Genomic DNA, 22791 nt, shown 5'->3' on the forward strand with positions numbered 1-22791 from the left:
CCAAGCCGTCTTTTTCCTCCTAGCTCTACTGTAGGATACAAAAGGAAGAGTCATAGGGAGTCATGACAAAACCATGTAACCATATTATCTCAAACGAATATGTTTGTCCTACTCTCATAATAATATTCTCCATTTAGTTGTTGGACTCTACTGTAATCAACTCAGTTTAATATAATTTTAAACCGAGTCTAATATCTAAATACTCAACTCTAAAATCATTAAGCCCATCTTAACTCAAAGCCTCTTTACACGTGAAACCTAACTTATTTTAAGTGAGCTCCACAAAACTTATTCTACTATCTCAACTCATTACTATTCATAAAGAACTCAACTTAACTCAACATCTAAACGCAATAATGTTCTATTTATATAATATGAGGGTCGATGGTCATGTTGTAAGGCTGGATTATATGTTACACACGGTTAACCCAACGACAGGAAAGAGTGAGAAATTCATGGTCGGGCTGATAAGCTAGGCAATAATAAAATCGGAGTGAAAATTTCAGTACATGAAAATTGTTTAAACAAAGGCCTTCGATACATTTTGCAAGTACATCACAATAGGGTATAATTATCATTTTCGAGTCAGCTGCAGATCAATGCATGCATTATGTCCACCAACAAGCGAATAATCGCATTTCAAGCAAGCATTACCATCTAATGTTTCATACACCCAATTATTTCCAAATTTTGGAAGCCTGGCTACATGAGACAAAAATCTCAAAAAGGTGAAACACAAAAAAAAAAAAAAAAAACAAAAAAAAGAAAAAAGAGGAAAAAAAAGAAGCAAAAAACAAAGAGAAGACCCTGCCTAGTTGACATGAACTCATTATCAATTTAATAACTTACACATGCCCTACCGTGGCATTATCCTTAACTTCCTAGACTAGTTTACAGTGAGTTATACAACAAGCTATAGCCCAAAAGAAGAATCTGGCATCATTGGTTTCTACCCCTTCCCCTACCCCTGCCCTTCCTATTGTATCTGTTGGTTTGCTTTCCCCGTTGCTTCTCAACAATGTTGCTAGCCTTGCCTGCCACAGTATCTTTTGAATTTGGCTGAGACAGGTCCTCATGCGACAACTCTTCATACTGCATACTAGAACTGTCTAAGGAGTCATCTGCTACGCTATCGTTCTCATTTACATTTGGAACATCACAAGAGGCTATGCCATCATTGTAATTTACGTTCGGGACCTCAATGAAAGCCTCGCTCAAAAGCTCACAGGTTTCTTCCATAGGAGCACTAGTGGCTATCTTACCATGACTGGTACTGATGTGATTGTTTTCCTTGTCATGGGGCACAGGATTTTGTTCTGCATCTCGTCCTGCAGATAAGCTGAAAGAGAAGAGACCCATCCCAATAAAAATAATTCTAAATAATGTCCCATTGAAAAGAACGGGCAGCCAACCTTCCTACCTAGATCCTGAAGAAAGGAAACCATTAGCAGCAAATCCACCTCCTGTTCCAGCCATCTCTTTTGATGAAAAGCATTTTCTGTCGGGTACTGCTGAATCTGAAATTGCATTCAGAAGTAGGATGAGCACGAAAAGATTCAGAATTAACATCAAGGAGCATATATCCATATCTACATGTTTTTACTTTTAAATAATAACAATAATTACAAACAACAACTAAGCAAACAGTATCAAATTGAACTTTCCCAACCCCCTTCAAAATGTGAGAAATAAGGCAGGCAGCTAAAACAAACACCCAAAATATATTGTCCAGTCAGATTAAACAAAAAGACTCTTAACATTTATAAATGATAAATATATCCAAAATATCTAGGGGCATAGCCTCAGTTCGGTGTGCATAAAACAACGAAAATACTAGTTAACTGACTAGTTAAGCAAAGACGTAGCACCAATTAATTAGTCAGAGAAGAGGCAGATTAGATTCAAACCTTTCATTCTATAAATTAGAGCAGAATATATACAAACAAGATCGGCTTATAGGCTATGAACCCAAAGGTTGAGGCAAAGAGACTCAAATTGGGTGAAAAAATCAGGTAAACCCCAAGTTACAGAAAAGTAAGCCTTTTAATAACATTTCAGGGGAAGTTTCCAGAAAACTTAGCAAATACAATAAATCTAATTCCTATCAAGCAATTTTTGGTAAAGGAAAATTCACCAAGTAGCCAAATCTGGTAAGATTTGTAAGCTAAACAATTAAAATGGTGAAACTAATATTAAAGAAATTAAGAGACCACAAAAGTTGATGGTGCAGAGACTGATATTCATTCAAAAAGTTAAAATTCATTCAATATTTGTTTCTGGCAAAAAGTTGCAATCCAACAAACAAAAAGATACTTGTATAACCAAATTAAAAAGCATCACACTAATACTATTCATTTCAGAAAATTCACCAAAAAAAAAAAATCACACTAGCAAAAAAGGACAGCTATAGAGTCAATATTAAATAGCACAATATTAAGCACAAGCACGGCAGAATGTCAACATATAATATAAAGACAACTAATTTATTTTTATTCTGCCTTTCCCTTAGAATGTCAACATACAATGTAAAGACAAATTCTATTCTGTTTTTCATACTACCTTCCTGAGAAACTGTCAACATATTGTCAATTTTTCAATATTCAATAAGTAACATATGGACAATTTTTATTCTACAGGGCAACTGATGGGTCTAGAACTTTCACCTTGTGTGGTTCCTCCCACTGTGGAGTTATGCTGCTCGTTTGTCAGAATATCATCCTTCAGACCATCAACATTTCCAGGACCAGCATCACTATGGTACATGTAGCAACCCAAAGTTACAAAACCAATACAACATCATTCTAGGTTTTACTTTGATTTAGTGGCATCCTTCATAAGGAGGCCATATTTATTTGGAGACAGATAGAATGACAAAGTATTGGGGCACTTCTTTTTTTTTTATAAGTAATAAGAGTATTGGGGCACTTCTAGGCCAGGTACATAATGGGTTCAACAAGTTTAATATTTATTTTGTTGCCCTTGTCAATAGTCAAACAGGCACATAAAAGTTGTAACCATGAAAAATGAAGTAAGAAAACTTTCTTAAAGAGGACACAGTTTCCTCACTAGAGAAGACAGATCATGTTACAAGAGTATAGGAGGAGATTGAAGAATTTTAGACTCTTCAGACATGTTCATTCGTAGTATTAAATCCACTTGATGTAACATAGATTTTGCCCAAGGGGTAAAATACACGTGCTAATAAGCAATTTAAGATTGCAGCACATAGGCGTTTGCACCCACCCCCCCCCCCCCCAACTCGCTCTCTCTCTCTCTCTCTCTCTCTCTCTCTCTCTCTCCCCCCCTCTCCATGGCACTAAGTACCCTAAACCAAAAATATATACAACCATAAAAGCTTACATATGAAACAAAATGAAACTAATAATGTATACAAAAAATTATGAAGCTGCATGAGTAATAATCACCAATAAAAACACCAACTAACCAGGGTGTTTGAGTCTCCATATCTGCTGAAGATTGGACTCTTTTTCCATCACTTAATATCCCTTCCGTGCCATCCTGTGAGCCTATATCAAATGATTTTTAACAGTTAAAAGAAAAATTCCTTTCTGGATAGAAAGAGAAGTAAAACACAATGGATGTTTGGTAATATTTGATGGATTGCATCAAGGTAACAAATACAAAAAGGGCATATTAAGCTTGTAAAATTATCTGTAGCTGAAGAAAAGAGTTCGTGTGTTTGAATAGTTGATTTACATAGTTGGCACACTTCTGATTACTACAAGCTTTTGGGTCGAAAGTTTTAATGTGTCGATGCCAGGTTGTTCTATAAGGTCTTTGGTCCAAATCTGGCCGGCCCCCATTTAGTAGATCTCAGTTTTCACTTCAGTGTTTGTTTCTGCTCGGCACATGAAAGGTCTGCATGCAGTTCAGTGTTATTGGCGGGTCGGCGCGTGAGAAGGGATTTGGTGACCGAATCCTAGTAACCTAAGCTTTTGGATTGAAAGCTTTAACAAAATAAAATGTTTTTCATAATACATAGCAAATGGTCATAACTTGCAATGACATTTGTGTATCCTTATATACACTACAAATTTTTTTTTTTTTTTTTATAAGTAAAAATATTATATATATCAATAGGAGTAACCAAGTATACTGAAAGTATACAAGAAAACACCTTGCCCATCTTAGAAAGCCCCAAATGACACAAAAAGCCCGTGAAAAACAACCCAAAATACACCAAGCCTGACCCAACCCCTTGTTTCCCGTAGAACTAAAACTTTACCCAAAAACCCAACCCCAACCACTTGTTTCCTGTCTTCACAATGCCCTCCCTTTAGACTTCCCTCTAGGAGCTACCACCCTTAGCGTCATAGTTTACACTACAAAACACTTCTTTCTCTTATGAAAGCAGCCACCCACCAAGATGGAGTCATGCATACTTGATAACTCCGTGAAAAGATCCTTTGTACCATCCATATCATATCCAGAAATTTTTATTGCTGGATGTCCCCTTGACAGCTTGAATAGCAGGGTCACTGAAAAAACTTAGTCAAAGACAGCCTCTATAGATGGCTGTTCTAAGGTTCACAACCATGTCAATCTCCCACAAGGATATATCTATTTGGAATAAGCCATCAAGTAGTTCTAATTCATTTCTCCACAAGAACTGCAAAGCCCACTTAAGGGAATAGAACCAAACAACCATGTCCTCCCAATACAATTGAAATCCACATTCTTCACAACATTTCCGATTGTTTCTTTCCAAGTTCAATTAGATAGGTACTAGCTTTGACGGATCTTAAAAGGGGAGAAGAATCCATCTTCTCCAGACCATTCCACCATCAATCAAAGAATCAGCTTTCTGATTTCCGTTGAGATCTATAATAGTTATCAGCCATATGAGTCTATAGAGAGAGCTTATTCAGTACATAACAATATGACAAGCACATTGTTACTACTCCACTCACTAAATTAGAATTTTTCTTTAGTCCGCTTCCTCCACCATACCATCTTATGGCTGCTTATACCAATAGGCTTTCAAAAGCCAGCAGATAGCCTTTTTTCAATTTCCCCGGATATCAAAAGGTAGTTTTTGGCATTTTGCCTATAGAATCATTCAATAATTAAAAAAAAAAAAATGATATAAAAAACAATATGAAAACCCTGTAGCCTACATTGGTTCACCTGATTCTTGATCCCCTCACTTCCGGATGGACTCGCAATGCTATTAACAAACTACAGGATGCTGTGTAAAATCTATTTCAATTTCTAATGAAATGTAATTTTAACCTGTAGTCTATAAAAATTAACTTAAATATCAAAGGAAGCACAAAGTACACTACTCTTAAACAGCAGAGAAACAGATAATTAACAGAAGTACTAGCAACGCATCATTATGTTGCTATGAGGTAAAACATAATTGAAAGTGAATGATGATTATAAAGACCACCTCCTTTTTCCGAAAAGATCTGAGTGGCTTCCAAATCCTTCACAACAAAATGGTAAACTGTGTCAGAAACTCTATAACTAGAACGATAGAAAAACGATTATGGCATTCAGTATCAGCTAATACATAAAATATGAACTCCTATTCCACTACTTGAAGTACCTGATTTTTTTCGGAAGCAATAATAGCTGGATTATGTGACAAAACTTCCTTTTGCAGCACATCTTGTGTCACTGAAACTGAAGAAGCATAAAATAAAGTTCTATATTCTGAAATTTAGATAGTTTTGACAATTAGGCAATCTGTTTTGCTACTAATGAGAATAGATTTCTGAAATAACTCAACAAATTTCCCTCCACCCAGTAATTAAAACCATACCTGGGAAGCCATTAGATGCTTCTCCTATGGCCAAGTTCAAAGAAGCATCTATTGGTTGTGTTGATTTGTGCCTTTTATCTCCATCACCATGTTCTAGTTTTTCAGTCGCTAGAGAATTCAGGCTACTTTTACGTTCTAAAGCAAATTGAGACCAGTCAATTTTAGAGGATGGCAGAGTCCTTAGCATCTCCTCTGTTGCCTTTGATCGTACTCTTCGTATTTCCTCCTGAATATTCCATGAGCCAGTGCCAGGAGATTCCCTTTTCAGCTGCATTCAATTTTCAGCACATTAACCATAATAAATTGAGTAAGCAGAATGCAGGGAAGAAAATACATCTATATATCTTTTTTGTTCCTTTCGTCCTTTTTCTTTTTCAGCTTTTTAATTCCACAAAACACAATAAGTGGAAGTGTTTGTGGAATAATAGAAAAAAATATTCCTCATCATCAAAATGTATTGACATAGTTTTGTAAATATATTTGAAGAACTTGCTTTTAGCACTGATTCTAAAGTACAAGGACGATTACAAGATAAAGAAAGACATAATGTGCTTCCCTTCTGACTGTAGATGCTTTACAAGTTGAAGAATTATAGGAAAAATTCAAACTTAAGGAATGAATCCTAGACAATCTCGAAGAAGAAGATTTTACAAGTAGACCATTTGGATAACACATAACCATATGAAAAAAACCAACAAGTCCATTCTCTCGAAGGCATTCCAGTGCGAATAGATGCAAGTCACTGAAGTCGCTAAAATACAGGGAGTATGAAGGGAAATGGCACCTTTGATGTTGACGCAGAATTCCCACCAATTGAATATGGTGTTTCTTCCTTGTAAAGCCGTATCCCCATTGGAGATAGGGACTTAAATTCAATATGGTTTGCAGAAGGAGAGGCCCATGGAGGAAGTCCTCGCATGTACGATCTGGCCATATCCACTGGTGAACCCACTTCAACTTCGGTAACCTGGATCATTCAAAATCAGTTTTGTGATGCAAACAATAGGGCATTACACTTCCAAAAACAACCCTTTATTATTGCAATAATTGTACTCCAGTGTCTTCTCCATAGAAAAAGAAAAAAATATTTATCCTGAATATGTTAAATATCATGAAAAATTTACAGATCCAATGATTTTGTATGTAGACTTCTGGACGGAACAGCAATTATACTCGATATATTTTCGTTTAAACAGTAAGCACAGAAATAGACATTTATCTTCATCTGTTATACTATACTTACATTAATGAGAGCTTACTTTACAAGAAAAAGAATGACAAGACTTAATGATAAATAGGCACGTGCATATTCAATGGGACAGGTAGGTGGAAAGAGTTATAAGCAACAAGCCACCGGCACCAAATGGAAAGAGTTAAAAGCAAGAGTTTGGATGCTATAACTACAAGGACAGAAGTTACTTAGATAAGTAGGGTTACTCAACAACTTAAAAGGAACTAACATTCACAAGCCAGTGAAGATAATTTATGGTTTAATTGACTTTTTTACCAGAAAGCACCAAGGAAGTAAGTGGTGAAGAGTTGGTGAAAACCACAAGTACAATTCACATAAGGTATATATAAAATATAGATTAATAGAAAGGAGCAACTCTTGAATCTGCAATAGTAAAGGGTGACAACAGAAATTCACAAGATGGCAGCTAGTCCCTTCAAAACTTGCAAAAAGATGTGCACAGAGACTGGAATTACAATTGCATATTCCTAATCAAGGCATCAAGATTGAACACAATAGAGCAGCAATATGCATATGTATGCATGTAGCACCCAAAAACACATGCACTTTTGCACATAACAAGCAAACCCCCCCCCCCCCCCCCCCCCAAACAAACCCAAAACTAAAAGACTGTATGAAAGAATAACTAACTGGTGGCAACAAAACAGAATTCAAAGTGCCAGTTCCATGACCCAAATCTTTTGGATCTGTCAACTTCTTCTCCTCCAACCATTTCTTTGCCTCCATAACAGCTGTGCTGCAGAGATCAGGCATGTCTATATCTGCAATATAACTAACACCATCAGCCACACGTGGGCATTTCAACAAATTATTTTATGGTTTTAAGCAATACCACTATCAATTGTTTTGTTGAGCATCGTACCTGGTCTCCCATCCTCTGCATCTGTGGAAGTGAGACAATCCACAACTCTTGATTTAATGATCATAGTTAACCGATCAAATTCTTCCCTGGTCAGAGGTAAGAAGCCAAAGCTCAAAGTCAAATAAGTAGGAAAGATTACAAAAATGAATAATCTGCAGAAATGTTACATTTCAATACCCACTGCAAATAATTAGTCCTACTATTTTATACACTTAGCCATGGTTTAGGATAATGGATGTGTATGCTTTTCAACAACTAGTGTTCCCTCAATATATAATGCTTTTAATTACACTGTAGGTATTGAATTTTTAGCATCTTTGTCTCCTTCCAGATAGGTATCTCTTGTGTAAACTCCATGTACTTGGGTTGCGCCTTTGCACTTACCAATAAAGATTTCTCACTCATCAACAAAAAAATTACGCCTTTCATAATAAACAGGAGAAGTTAAAAAAATGTGTGGATCTTGCTATTTATTTATTTTTTATAAGTAAGAATCTTTATTGAATAGAAAGAAACTAGGCAATGCCCAAGTACACAGGAAGTATACAAAGTGTGATACCCCAAATGATATTGATAAGGGTAGGTGGTGTATGGGATCCCACATTGCTTGGGAAGGAGAAGTTATTGCTCTTTATAAGGTTCCAATGGGGCTACAATTGTATCATTGACTAGTCATTTTGGAGTATAGGGCATGTGGTTTGGGCCTTCTATTGGGGCGTTACAAATGGTATCAGAGCCTATCCCAACCAGAAATGTGGAACTTGAGCCATGCCACCTATAATGGACAAGCCCGACGAGGACATCTGGAATTTAAGGGAGGTAAATTGTGATACCCCATATGATATGGATAAGAGTAGGTGGTGTATGAGATCTCACATTGCTTGGGAATGAGAAGTTATTGCTCTTTATAAGGTTCCAATGGAGCTCCAATTGTATCATTGACTAGTCTTTTTGAAGTATAAGCCATGTGGTTTGGGTCTTCTATTAGGGCGTTACACAAAGTGAGACACCTAATTACATTCTAGTGAGATGAAAAGAAGATAGAAACTCATGAACATTCTCACCCTTCAGCACAATAGCAGAAAACCACTTAAAAAGATAAAATACAAATAAATTCCAGATTTCCCCCACTGCGCACTCCTTTTTGTTGAAACACCTATCATTCATTTCTGACCATAAACATCACATTAAGCACAAAGGTATCATTCGCCACACTGCTGCCAGTTGAGTATTATTTTGCCTTTTGTTCCAGCATGCTAGTAGTTCCACCACACTCTTAGGCAATACCCAACTCAGCCTGGCTCTATTAAGGATACCAGCCCATAACTCCCCATTTATTTTTCTAGCATCTCAATTACTTGTTGATGGGGATATCTTTTGAAAATCCCCCGTTTATAAGAGTTCCCTCCCATAATCTTAGGAGTTAGGTTAGTGCACTGAAGTTCAAGTGAATGGACAGTTTACAATGGTAGGGGAGTGTCATATGTATTTGAAGGGGTCAGAAGATCTACTGTTAAGATTGGATAAACAGTTAAGTCCATCTATACACATTTTTTGCAACAACTTTTTGGGTCCATAAAACAAGGATATACTTCAAACTTCTACATGTGTTAGAGAACCTACAAATTACAAAACAAAGAGTACATGCTTTAGAAAAAATAAACCAAAAATCTTTTAGGGAAACCCTTTTATATTAGTCCTGTATGCTTCAGGTCACTCCTTCAGATTAGAAAACCATAGATCAATCAATTGAAAGCTATTGAGGTGGGCAACAACCCAGTATAATATTTGAGCTAGAACTTATGGACCTTCCTCTTATGGGAGGTGATTATACGTGGTCTAATAAACAAGCTTGGTCAAGACTGGACAGATTCCTCATATCTCCCTCATGAGAAACACAATTTTCAGATTTATGTCAGAAAAGACTTCCTCGGGTATTTTCTAATCACTTTCCCATAATGTTAGACTGTGGAGGAATTCCAGGGGGGAGAAGACCTTTTAAATTTGAGAATATGTGGTTAAAGACAGAGGGCTTTGTGGAATTGGTTAGGCAATGGTGGAATTCATATCAACTAGAGGGCACTCCAAGCAAGATATTGGCTGGAAAACTGAAAGCTTTGAAAGTGGATTTAAAGACACGGAATGAACAGTCTTTTGGAAATGTAATATTACAAAAAAAAAAAAAATCTCCTACAAGAATTACAAAGCTTGGAGGGTGTTGAAGATGAGAATGAACGCAAAGGCCAAGTAGTATCCGAGTTAGAAAGGTTGATGTTAATAGAGGAGATCTCGTGGAGGCAAAAGTCAAGAGCATTGTGGCTCGAGGAGGGGGATAGATGTACAAAGTTCTTTCATCGAGTTGCAAACTCAAACAGGAGATTTAATGCCTTAGAGTCCATGACTATAGATGGAGGTATATCCTCAAATCAAGTTGTAATTAAAGATCACATTGATGTACATTTCGAACGATTGTTGACGGAACCATATGAATGGAGGCCAAAAGGTGGATGGTCTAGTTTTTGAGGCCATTGATCAAAACAGCATGATTTGGTTGAAGAGACCATTTGAAGAGGAAGAGGTACAACTAGTCGTCAGAAAAATGAACAAGTACAAAGCGCCGGGTCCAAACAGATTTACTATGGCATTTTTTCAGATGTGTTGGGAGGAGATGTGATGCAGGTTTTTCAAGAATTTTTCTCATTTGAAAAATTCAAGAAAAGTTTAAAAGCTACTTTTATTGCACTTGTACCAAAAAAGGTGGGTGCCATAGAGGTGCAAGATTTCAGGCCTATTAGTCTTGTGGGTAGCGTATACAAAGATAATAGCCAAGGTACTTGCTAACAGGATGAGCACAGTAATGGATAAGATCATTTCTAAGTCTCAAAATGCCTTTTTCAGAGGTAGACAAATATTGGATTCAGTTCTTATAGCCACTGAGTGTCTGGACAGCAGGCGTAAGTCGGGGGTACTGGGTATTTTAAGTAAGCTGGACATGGAGAAGGCCTATGATCACGTCAGCTGCGATTTTCTGTTTTATTTGTTAGGTCGATGTGGATTTGGGGAAAGATGGAAGGGGTGGATGATGCATTGTGTGTTGACGGCTCGTTTCTCGATTTTGGTAAATGGTGATCCGGTAGGTTTCTTTAATAGTTCGCTGGGACTACGACAAGGCGATCCACTTTCACCACTCTTATTTGTCCTCGTGATGGAGGCACTTAGTAGAATGGTGTCGGTGGCTGTAGAGGAGGGGTTTTTTTTCAGGATTTTCAGCAGGGGCTTCTAACCATGGCTCCATCATTGTTTCTCATCTTTTGTTTGCAGATGATACGTTGTTGTTTTGTGAGGATAATGCAGGACATATTCAATCTTTAAAGGCTATCTTACTCTGTTTTGAAGCGGTATCCGGGTTAAACATCAATCTTGCTAAAACGGAGATGGTTGGGTGGGTGCGATGAGAAATCTTAGTGGGTTGGCCAGCTTATTGGAATGTGTGGTCTCCTCGTTGCCGTTGAAGTATCTTGGTCTCCCGTTGGGTGCAACTTTTAAAGCAAAGACAATTTGGGAGGATGTGTTAGACAAATTAGAGCGTAGGCTAGCCGGGTGGAAAAGGTTATACTTATCAAAAGGGGGGAAGATCACACTTATCAGGAGCACGCTATCTAACCTTCCGACATATTTCTTGTCTTTATTTCCCCTCGCATCCAGAATTGAGAAACTTCAACATGACTTTTTATGGAGTGGACTAGGGGATGAATTTAAATTTCACTTAGTTGGATGAGATAAAGTGTGTACTCCCTTGAGCGCTGGTGGGTTGGGGGTTCATAATGTTAGATTCTTTAATAAGGCTCTATTAAGAAAATGGTTGTGGCGTTATAATCATGAAAGGGAAGCCTTATGGAAAGGGGTAATTGATGCAAAGTTTGGGTGTGCAAAGGGGGGTTGGTGTTCTAATGAGGGGAGGGGGGCTTATGGTGTTGGGTTGTGGAAGCACATAAGGCAAGGATGGGGACCTTCTCGAGTAACACTAGGTTGTGTTTGGGGGAGGGTAGTAGAATTAATTTTTGGAATGATGTGTGGGTGGGAGATATGGCTCTTAAAAATGTTTATCCTAACATTTTTAGAATTGCACGAGAAAAGGAAGCTATGGTGGCTTATGTGACGGTAGTTAGACATGGTTCACAGGAGTGGAACATTAATCTCACTAGGGAGGCACAAGATTGGGAAGTGAGTGATTTGGTAGATTTTTTCAGCTTACTATATAACATCACTGTTGCGGTTCCAGCTGAAGACACGATAGAATGGAGGCCTTCCAAAAAAGCGAAATTTTCGGTACACACTTTCTAAGACATTCTTACAGCTTAAGATAGGCCCTATTTTCCTTGGAAGAACATATGGGGGAGTAAAGCACCTCCCAAGGCTGCGTTCTTCGTTTGGACAGCAGCTTTAGGGAAGATACTAACAATGGACAACCTAAGAAGGGTGGACTCATAATTACGGACTGGTGTTGTATGTGCAGAAATAGTGAAGAAACGGTAGATCATTTATGCTTTTTTTTTTTATATATAGGTAAACGATAGTATTAATAAGAATAGGCAAAACCCAAATACACAAGAAGTTATACTTGAGGTAAGACCTATCTAAGTTGCTATAAAAGAAACAAGAAAATCATGTACATTTAGGCCATTAAAATCTACAGCTATAGCCCAAAGAAGTAAGGTGCAGAAAAATAAAGCACGAAGCTCCTCTAAGGTCTGCTCCTTATCTTCGAAAGTCCGCTCATTACGCTCTTGCCAAATACACTAGATAATGCAACTAGGAACCATCTTCTACACCGCTTTGATTTGTGGCACTCCCCCCGGTATCACCCAACTAGCCAATAATTCCACCACTGTAGCAAACATCACCCAGTTTAACCCTATACGACTGAACACTTCACTCCACACAGCTCTAGCTGTCTCACAATGTAGCAAAAGATGATTCACTATCTCCCCAGCTTTCTTGCACATACAACACCAATCAGAAATAATTACCCTACGCTTTCGTAGATTGTCGGTAGTCAAAATCTTACCCAGAACCGTTGTCCAAGTGAAGAAAAGTGCCTTGGGAGGTGTCTTATTCCTCCACAGTTTTCTCCAAGGGAAATGAGAATTTGGAAGTAAGGTAAGGGACTTATAGAAGGAACGCACCGAGAAGATACCCTTACCTGCTGGTGTCCACCACAGCTTGTCACCACACCTTCCATTCATCTTAGTAGTATACACTAAACTGAAAAAAGCCTCGAAACTATCTAGTGCCCAATCTTGGGCTGCTCTATTAAATAAAATATTACATTGGATTTGGTCCCCTGAACGCACCATGAGACTTGCCACCGAAGCTTCTTGGTCACGTGCCACTCGGAAACCCAGAGGGAACAAGTCCATGAGTGCCTCTTCCCCACAATCCCTCCAAAATTTTACACAAGTACCCTCCCCCACCATAAATTTAGTATATCGAGAAAACACCCCCCACCCCCGTCTTATGTATTTCCAAACTCCCACTCCATAAGACCCATTCCTTTCACTAGAACACCAACCCCCCCATACCCTGCCATATTTGCAATCAACCACAAATTTCCAGAGAGCTTCCGGTTCCATATTGTACCTCCATAGCCATTTCCCAAGAAGTGCTCTGTTAAATGTTCTCAAATTCTTAACTTCCAACCCACCTAAGGAAATTGGTCTGCACACCTTATCCCAACTGACTAGATGGAACTTGAATTCACCTCCCAATCCACTCCATAGAAAATCACGATATAGTTTTTCAATCCTCGCCGCCACACAAGCTGGGATTGGAAATAAAGACAGAAAATATGTTGGTAGGTTAGAAAGAGTGCTCTTGATAAGGGTCACCCAGCCTCCTTTCGACAAATACAGTCTCTTCCACCCTGCAACCTTCGTTCTATTTTCTCAATAACTGTATCCCAAATAGTTGAAGCCCGTGATTTAGCCCCCAACGGTAGCCCTAAATATGTCATAGGCAAAGAAGCAACCTTACACCCAAGTGTGTTAGCCAATTGCCGAGAATTACTGACGTTCCAAACTGCCACTAACTCTGATTTATCAAAGTTCACTCTCAGCCCTGACGTTGCTTCAAAACAGAAGAGAAGCGCCTTCAAAACCCGAAGTTGGACTTGCTCCGCTTCGCAGAAGATTAGAGTGTCATCTGCAAATAATAGATGTGAAACCGAGATCAAGCCCCTATTCGGATCACCCACTGAGAATCTGGACAAAAGCCCATGACTGACCACCGCCGATAACATCCTTCTCAAAGCCTCCATGATGATAACAAATAAAAGAGGGGACAGGGGATCTCCTTGTCTTAGACCTCATGAGCTGTTGAAAAAGCCCTCTGGGTTGCCATTGATTAAAACTGAAAATTTTGCCATTGAAATGCACCATTTGATCCACCTACACCATTTCTCCCCAAAGCCACATCTCTTCAATAAATACAAGAGAAAGTCCCAGTTACATGATCATATGCCTTCTCCATATCTAGTTTACAGATAATCCCTACAATACCAGGTTTTAATCTACTATCCAAACATTCAATTGGCAATTAGGACAGAATCTAGAATTTGACGACCCCTTACAAAAGCATTCTATGGCTTTGAGATTAACTTACCAATGGAAGCCCCTAACCTATTTGCAAGCACCTTGGAGATGATTTTGTATATCCCATTTATGAGGCTAATGGGCCTAAAGTCCTTTACTTCCGATGCACCAGTCTTCTTCGGGATCAAAACAAGAAATGTAGCATTCAGACTTTTCTTGAACTTTCCTGCCATAAATAATTCCTGGAACACATTCATAATATCTTCTTTCACAACCTCCCAAGAAGTTTAGAAGAAACCCAGAGAGAATCCGTTCGGACCTGGTGCTTTATCTTTCGCCATTCCTCTGACCACTTCATACACCTCCCCTTCCTCAAAAGATCTTTCCAACCACGACGCCGTCTGTGGCTCAATAGAATCAAAACCAAGTCCATCTAATTTTGGCCTCCACCCCTCGCCTTCCCTACATAGATTTTCATAAAAAGCCACCACGTGTTCCTAGATCTCTGAAGCCTCCGTGCTTTCACTATCATTGATTTTAAGCATTTCAATGGTATTATTTCTCCTATGAGAGTTAGCCACTCTATGGAAAAATTTTGCGCTTCGATCACCTTCTTTCAACCAAAGTGCCCTTGACTTCTAACGCCACAATATTGCCTCCAAGGATAATACTCTTTCCAACTCTGAGAAAAGTGTTGTCTTACGAGAGACTTCCTCAGCGGTGAGAGCTCTATCTTCAGTGTTCCTCTTTTACTCCTACATTGTGATTTTGCAAGGGACACATGGACTTAATTTTTCAGCAGATTGGGAGTAGCATGGGTCATGCCGAGATCAGTGGTGGAACTATTAGCTAGCTGGAGAGGGATCATAGGGACACCACAGATTGTAGCTGTGTAGAAGATGGCTCTTATTTGTATTTTATGGTGTATTTGGAGTGAAATGAATGATAGATTCTTTGAGGATCATGAATGCTCCTCGGAGGAGTTTAGGAGTTTTTTTTGGAAGACTTTATTTATGTGGGCCATTGCTTTAGAGTTAAATGGTCTCAACTTCCATGATTTCCTTGTAATAATTTCTAGTTCTTAATTTGGTGTACTTATATGTTTACCTCCGGTGTACTTAGATTATGCCTATCTTTATCAATACAATTGCTTCTTACTTATTTAAAAAAAAAAAAAAAAAACAACCCAGTATAAATCCAAATAGTTTTTTCTTTTATAAAATCACAATTACCTCGAGAAGGTCTCCTGCATAAGTAACTGTTCAATAAGACGCTTAATCTCACTCTTGTCAGCTGGTGTTTGGGGCTTCTTCCTGAGGCACTTGATCATCTCTGATGATCCATCCTTCTGATGTAAGAATAAAAATCAATATTGCATCAAATATAAAACCGGCAATTGTAAGGAAAGTAGTATGTTTGTGTGGTTACAAACAGTATTTTAGGATTCCCATTGTTAGCGTAAAATTTGTCAGACATCAGTATTGGTAGGGTCCAACCTATATTAGAATTCACTAGGGAAACACACGAGTAATCTACTGAACAAGTCAACACAAGCATCAGTCACTGCTTTCATGCATTTCATTCACTACTCTAAACACTTACCTATTTTCAAACAAAGTATACCTAATATTAACATATCATTTGATGCATCTTCAACTACACAAAATAAATCAAGAGAACCTCAATTTACTTTTCCAACAATCATTATTTCTCTATAGGAGTGTGTAGTCCATCAACCATCTTTTACTCCATTGTGAGATGGCTAATGCTTCGTGGAATGACTTATTTCAACAGGTTGGTTTGGCTTGAGTAATGCCCAGAAGAGTAGTGGACCTTTTAACTCATGGCAAGGGTTAGGAGAAAGCCAACAAATTGCATCAATGTGGAATAGAGTTCCTACTTGTCTATATGGTGTTTGGATCGAAAGGACAAAAAGAATTTCGAGGACAGCAAACGGACATTGAAGCTCAAAAATTTATTTATTTTTAATACTCTTTTTCAGTAGACAACCTCTATAGACTTTAACAAGCTACTTTTTCATGATTTTCTGGTATCTTTTTCTATTTCTAGATAGGCGACTCTCTTGTATACATTTTGTGTACTTTAATGAAAAAGTTATTTCTCTATGGACTTCCATATCTCCTAGTAAAAAGCACCTATCTTGATGCAAAATCAACATCTGCAGTGGGTAAATGAGAAAAAACACCCATCTTAATGCACCTATCTTGGGCATAAAATCTATCATATACTCACTATAAAATACCCAATTCTTTTTCTTTTTTATTTCACATACTTTATATACATATACTCTTTACTCATCTAAAACAAAACCATAACTCCAACACAGAATAATGATGACGGTACCTGTATCAATCTATCATCCCTCCGAGTAGATATATCGTTGTCGTCATTCTCAATATCATCATCTGCAAACAAAATTTTAAAAATTCGGTAAAAAGGATCTAAAAGAAAAATCCATTTTCCCTGCCTTAAGTATAAGAACTACTAATTATTGTCCATAATTATTACAACGTATGAAGCAAAAGGGTCAACAACTTAACAACTAGAGACAAAGTGATTTGCATCAAGAAAACATTTTTTTATTGGCACGGGGTGTTCGAGAACAAAGTGTCGACTAATCCCAGGGGTGCACAGGTCCTTTCGGCAAGAATTTTCCCACAAGTGCACATCAGGTAGTTTAAGGGAAAATTCCCCCAGTCCAATGGCCCATAGAAATTGTTTGCCCCCAAAAGGATTTGAACCTTAAACCTAGAGAGAACATACTGCCAAGACCAAAACTTTTACCACTTGAGCCAACCCCTAGGGGGTTTCAAGAGGACATGCTTGTTGACAATGTCACATACCTGAAACCAAAAAAGCTAAGGGCACCAAAGATCAAGGTCACTTATGCCTCTTACAGTAAATATACTAGTAAAAATCAAGAAATATACCATTTCACCATCTTCTTTTTTATTGGCACCAATTGTCCAAGAACAAAATCTCGACTAATCTCGAGAGTGCACAGGCCCTTAGCAAGGAGTTTCCCGCAAGTAAACCTCGGGTAACTCAAGGGGAAGTTCTCCTAGTTTGATGGCCACTAGAAATTTTTTGCACCAAAGATGATTTGAACCTTAGACCTGGAGGGAGCATACCACCAAGACAAAGGCCTTTACAACTTGAGCCAATCCCTAGGGGTTTTTATCTTCATATTGTGCAGTTTTCCAACCATCATCAAACACAATTACCTATCACGTATTTACTACACTGCACATGACAGAAAACCACAAATTCCCTAGACTAAAACCTAATGAGATCAACATAAGATGCAATAATCCACAAGTTTATTATCTCTATGGTTGTTCCTAGTGCAAAATTCTCGATACATAAACATTTATTAAAATAAAGCAAAACCCCATTGGGGCCAAAAGCAAAATTTCATTAAAAAAAAAAGGTGAAAAGAAAAACGCAACTAGATCCCTTAATTTGAGAAAACCCCAAAAAACATTCCATGCATGTAATATGGTGGGTAATAAGGATAATATGACCATCGTATTGCCCTGTTCCACCTTCATTGGCCATCCCCTGATTTTAGCAACTTCATCCTGCCAATGCTATTTGGTTGATAAGATTGTCCGCTGACATGGACTGTGTGTGTGTGTGTGTGTGTCTGTTGCGACAACTCATCTTCAATACACTCAGGATCACCCATCGTTTCACTTACCTAGCTGGCTGCTACATTTAACTACCCCGGGCAGAACCAAACTCAGACCACAAAAGGGAAGTTTGTCATTCTGGTCTGTCACAGACTCAACCAACCCTTTATTTTCATCACAGTGAATAGGAGAGAGAGTTAAATTCGTTTCTTGAAATTTGCAGAAGAAGCATGAATAGAAAAGAAGAAGAGTAATTAAACGTTGCGCATCTAACATGGCGCTGAGGCCGTTGGTTTTTGCTATCGAGCAGTCATTTTTCGTTAGTTCAAAAGATCAATAAGCCCCAACCGCGTTTTCTCCAACATCTCCCTTAACTTCTAAACACGACGAACAAATAATGGTTCAAAATATTAGATGCCCCAACCGCGTTTTCTCCAATGTTTTCCTCAGCTTCTAAACAAGACCACCAAATAATAATTATAATAATAGTTCATAATACACTGTTTCCACAACCTTTATGGTCGCCTTCACCATGACCTAAAACCCTAGAATTAACACCCCTCCACCAAACAATTCAGCATCCAATTTCTAGACCTATACATGAATTATAGTAGAGAAAACACCAACCGGAACTTGAATCGCCACCGGAGGACGAGGCAGACGAGGAGGAAGACGAAGGCTCGGGAGAGAAAACAGTAGACAATATCTTTCCGGCGCCGCTAGCAATGAGACGAGTAGGGGAGTAAAGGAGCCTGGAGAACCAACTAGGGTTTTCGGAAGCACCTGGATTCGTCAATCTTGGCCGCTCGTACGGAGTCCTCGGGGCGGCAACCCGCCTGCCTCGGACCACTTTTCCTCCCGATCGGGGCTCGGAGGCTCGGCGAGATCTGAAAACGGTTGCCATGGTACTGAGAGAGAGAGCGAGCAGTTAGTTGCAGAGATTAGCGAGCACACAGGAATATTCCGTTCTTGAGTTTTCCGAGAGAGACAGAGAGAGGAAAAAGAACAAGAAAAATAGAGAGAAGAGTCTGCGGATTTATAGAAAGAGAAATTGATAAGCTGTTGAGCGTCGTAGCAGGTACCTTGGTTTATAGAGTGATTATTACTACCGGTACCTACCAAGCAACTTTTAATTTTCAAAAATAACAAAAATAAAAATAAAATCAGACCGATCTCTATTCTCTATTATCCAATCAAAGCAGATGACACGTGATAAAAAAAAAATTTATATAAATCATATTATTATTTTATTTTTATCTTATTAAATAAGATGTGATATATTTATTTATTATTATTAAATAATTATTTATTATATTTTTTATTATTTAATAAAAATAAATGTATGACATATTATTTAATATAATTAAAATATAATAAGAATGTACTGTATAATAACCATTAAAAAATAACAAGTTGCAAATGACACCTCTGTGCAACTGTTCTGTCCCCATCCAAAGAACCAAAACCGCGTACCTTACCTTTACACAACGGTCTTTTTTTTATCAAAATAATTAAAAAAATATTTTGCTCTCTATGTAAAGTGTTTATGTCGAAAGAAATCGAAAACTAATTTCTGAAAACTTCGTCCTCTTAATCGTGTCTTCTTTGTATCAGCAACGTGCATCATGTCCCTACCTGTCTTTGCAAGTCAATTCACAACCTTGATTTCTGAAAACTACTTCCTGTCCCATGATGACAAATTCCAGTAACGTACCTTGCAAAATAAACGAGGCCCTAGTAGTTCACCCCCTCACAGAAAGTTCACAGAATTTTATTTGCTTTAGTTGCCAAAGTTTGGTAGCACCAATGGTATTGGTTTTCAAGTTCTTTCACTTTTTTAGTTAAAAGAAAATTTGTCCATCATCTTGGATCTTATCATAATTATTGAAGTATCAAATTTTAATGGTTATTCACTTAAATAATAAAAATAAAAAAATAACTTAAATGCCTCACATCAATAAATACAATAGGATGGCCATTGGGTGGATTTAAATACACGTAATATCTCATCTCATCTTATTTTATCATTACAATTTTTTTAAATTTTTATACAAAAATATATTAAACAATTCATTTTTTTCAAATTTTAAAATAAAAATAATATTAAAAATTATATTATAATAATATTTTATTTAATTTTTAACAAAACATCTTATCTCATCTGTTTATCCAAACCCACCTTAAAATAAAAATAGCATTACTCATAGCTAAATATCGCTTTTGAAAAAACTTTTCAAAACTAGTAAAAATGAACTGCATGATTATTATGTGCATCGGAAGGGATATTTCTTCCTTTTAAGAGGCCTAGCCTTTGGGGCTAAGACTAGAGTGAGCCCAACCCGGCCCAACCTCCTGCGAGAAATGATCCGGCCATGGCAGACGTGGGCAGGGCCCTCGCCCAAACCGTGCGTGAAGGGGGCATGTTGCATTAAATTTAAATGTACCGAAAATTTAGTTATCGACAGGAGATTTGGTATGTGAGTGAGAATCTTGACAGGAGATTTAGTTGTTGACAATGGACTATCTCATTAAATGCAACAACTTGACTGTTTGAGGGGACAAAACCCTACAAGGGGGAATTGAAGACTGAGAAAATGTAAGTTACTCACTCAATCTTTTTTACTTTCACTTCTTCCTTCGGATTAGTGAATTCTATATTTGGCATCGGAGGTAACACAACAACCATCGGTCACCTTTCATTCCATCCTCGCAGGTACTAGAGACTCTCACAGTTGGCGAGTAGAAAACACGCTTCTACATGCATATTCTTGAAATCCAAATACAACTTCTTGTTAGCACCTTAATTTTTCTGAATTTTTGGAGTTGGATCAACTTTGCCATGTGAAATAGCTAGCAGGTGTTGTTGTTTGAGCAATCCATATATAAAGCTGTCGTTCAAGGTTGATATGACCGGTACATAAATGAAAATGATCCCAAAGTACTAGCAATAGTAATACTAGCCAAGAAAAATGAAGAAAATGTGAAACTGTGGTTGGACAACAGTAGGTTATATTGATAATAATAAAAAAAAAAAAAGGGCTTCCTTACAGAACACAAGTTCAAAAACTCTTGACTATTCTATTAAGAACTAACTATCTGAATTTCAGAATTTCATACTTGGTCATGATTAGAGTAGATTTATTGTATATTTCCTCCGGTACTTGTTGAGTAATCCTAAGCGAAACGGCATAGCACAACTTTATGGTGGCATGAGTTACGTTGCACCAATCGCCACTGATTGCAAACAACGAAATGGCTTTGCGGCTGGCCTGCATAATCTCCACTCCTCCCTCCAACATCTGTACTTCATGATCACTCATCCGTAGCCTTGTCTCAGGCGAGTATTTGGACTAGACAACATCAACTACTGAATATCACTTGTTCAACCACTTTCAGCTCATTCAGTTACTTGGATTAACCGACCAGCTAACAGAGAATTATCAAACCCCAAAAAATAACCGATAAACGGTATCCACAATTTTCTTCTTGTTTACATGTATTGTTATAACAAAAAAAACGATTGTTTGTGAATTTGCGATGAAAATGGTTATTTTTAATAAGAATTGATTAATCTTGATAATAAATTATTATTTTTATCATAAATAACGGGTTATATATAAATATTTTTAATATTGAATGTCGCGAATATATATCTTATATATAATAAACGTCAATAAGCAGGCAGGTGTCGTTCATCATTTCTTCCGAATTTGCCCCTGTATTTCAATTCATTTTACTGATGTCTGCCTTCATGTGTGTGTTTAATGGATTTTGTGTAAAATTACTTTTCCTTTACTGGAATGTCCCCGCAAACTGGTGTCGATTCTGCAAAATATTTTAATGTTATTTTCTTTTCCACTTCTTCCGGACTTCACATAAATTCTACTATTTTATCTACTTATTTTTTTAATCTGTTTTATTTATTTATTGGATATACTTTCTTTTACTTTTGGATATGGTTTTTTTGCGTGGCTGACGAAGCAGTCATCGCTTGGATTGTTTGGCATTTGTTAATCTCGGATTTGTAGAAATTGGATAGTCTTTCACGTTCTCTCCACGTCTACCACTGCTTCCACCGTTTGCAGTATTATTATCAGATTAGTAAAAATTAAATAATTTTTTTTTTGTTCTTATCCTTCTGTTCTGCTGATTTCACCCCTTCTCGATTCATATAAAAGCAAAATTCATTTTTACTTTCTACTCCATTTCCTGTTATGTCCTACACCTTTAAAATCAAAATCCTCTCACTCACATCGCACAAACTTTCAGTGGTTCAGTGTTGATAGATTAGTTCTTGGTTTTGAAGTTCCAAAGATAACTAGGTATGTAATTCATTTCCTTCTCCGGTTAATTTTTCCTCTATTTTTAGGTCTATTATATGGGTCTGTTTGTTCTCCTTTCAATTATGTCATATACAATATCTGCTCTTATGGACTCGTCCTAACTTATTTTTATTTTATGGATGCCTAAATTCTTTTTTTTTTTTCACTTTGATCTGCTCTTTTTTTTTCCTTTGTTTCTTCTTCTATCGTGAATCTACAGATAAATCAATGGATGTTTTTTGGTTTTTTTTTTTTATGCTCTATAGATCTCAACATATGTTCACATATTTGAAGAGATTGTGCGAATATATTTATGTCGTTATT

The 22791-nt window shown here is 37.4% G+C and overlaps 1 protein-coding gene across 3 annotated transcripts; it reads right to left on the bottom strand.

Annotated features, from left to right (window-relative positions):
* Window positions 1-611: 611 nt before the first annotated feature.
* On the bottom strand, window positions 612-19228 carry LOC121261247 (protein KAKU4). Of its 3 annotated transcripts, none has more exons than XM_041163509.1 (13): window positions 18773-19228; window positions 16857-16918; window positions 15725-15840; window positions 7873-7988; window positions 7671-7801; window positions 6573-6755; window positions 5789-6056; window positions 5573-5643; window positions 5414-5450; window positions 3446-3527; window positions 2664-2752; window positions 1421-1517; window positions 612-1339 (listed from the first exon to the last, which is right to left on the bottom strand). In XM_041163509.1, exons 1-13 carry the CDS (start codon window positions 19047-19049, stop codon window positions 940-942), a joined length of 1929 nt encoding a protein of 642 aa, XP_041019443.1. In that variant the 5' UTR covers window positions 19050-19228; the 3' UTR covers window positions 612-939. The 3 variants fall into 3 exon arrangements, with proteins under 3 accessions (XP_041019443.1, XP_041019442.1, XP_041019445.1); XM_041163508.1 differs by having other exon boundaries at window positions 5573-5649; window positions 18773-19227; XM_041163511.1 differs by having other exon boundaries at window positions 5573-5649; window positions 7903-7988; window positions 18773-19225.
* Between the last annotated feature and the right edge of the window lie 3563 nt (window positions 19229-22791).

This window comes from Juglans microcarpa x Juglans regia, chromosome 4D (genome assembly GCF_004785595.1).
Source record: "Juglans microcarpa x Juglans regia isolate MS1-56 chromosome 4D, Jm3101_v1.0, whole genome shotgun sequence".
NCBI classification, from domain to species: domain Eukaryota; kingdom Viridiplantae; phylum Streptophyta; class Magnoliopsida; order Fagales; family Juglandaceae; genus Juglans; species Juglans microcarpa x Juglans regia.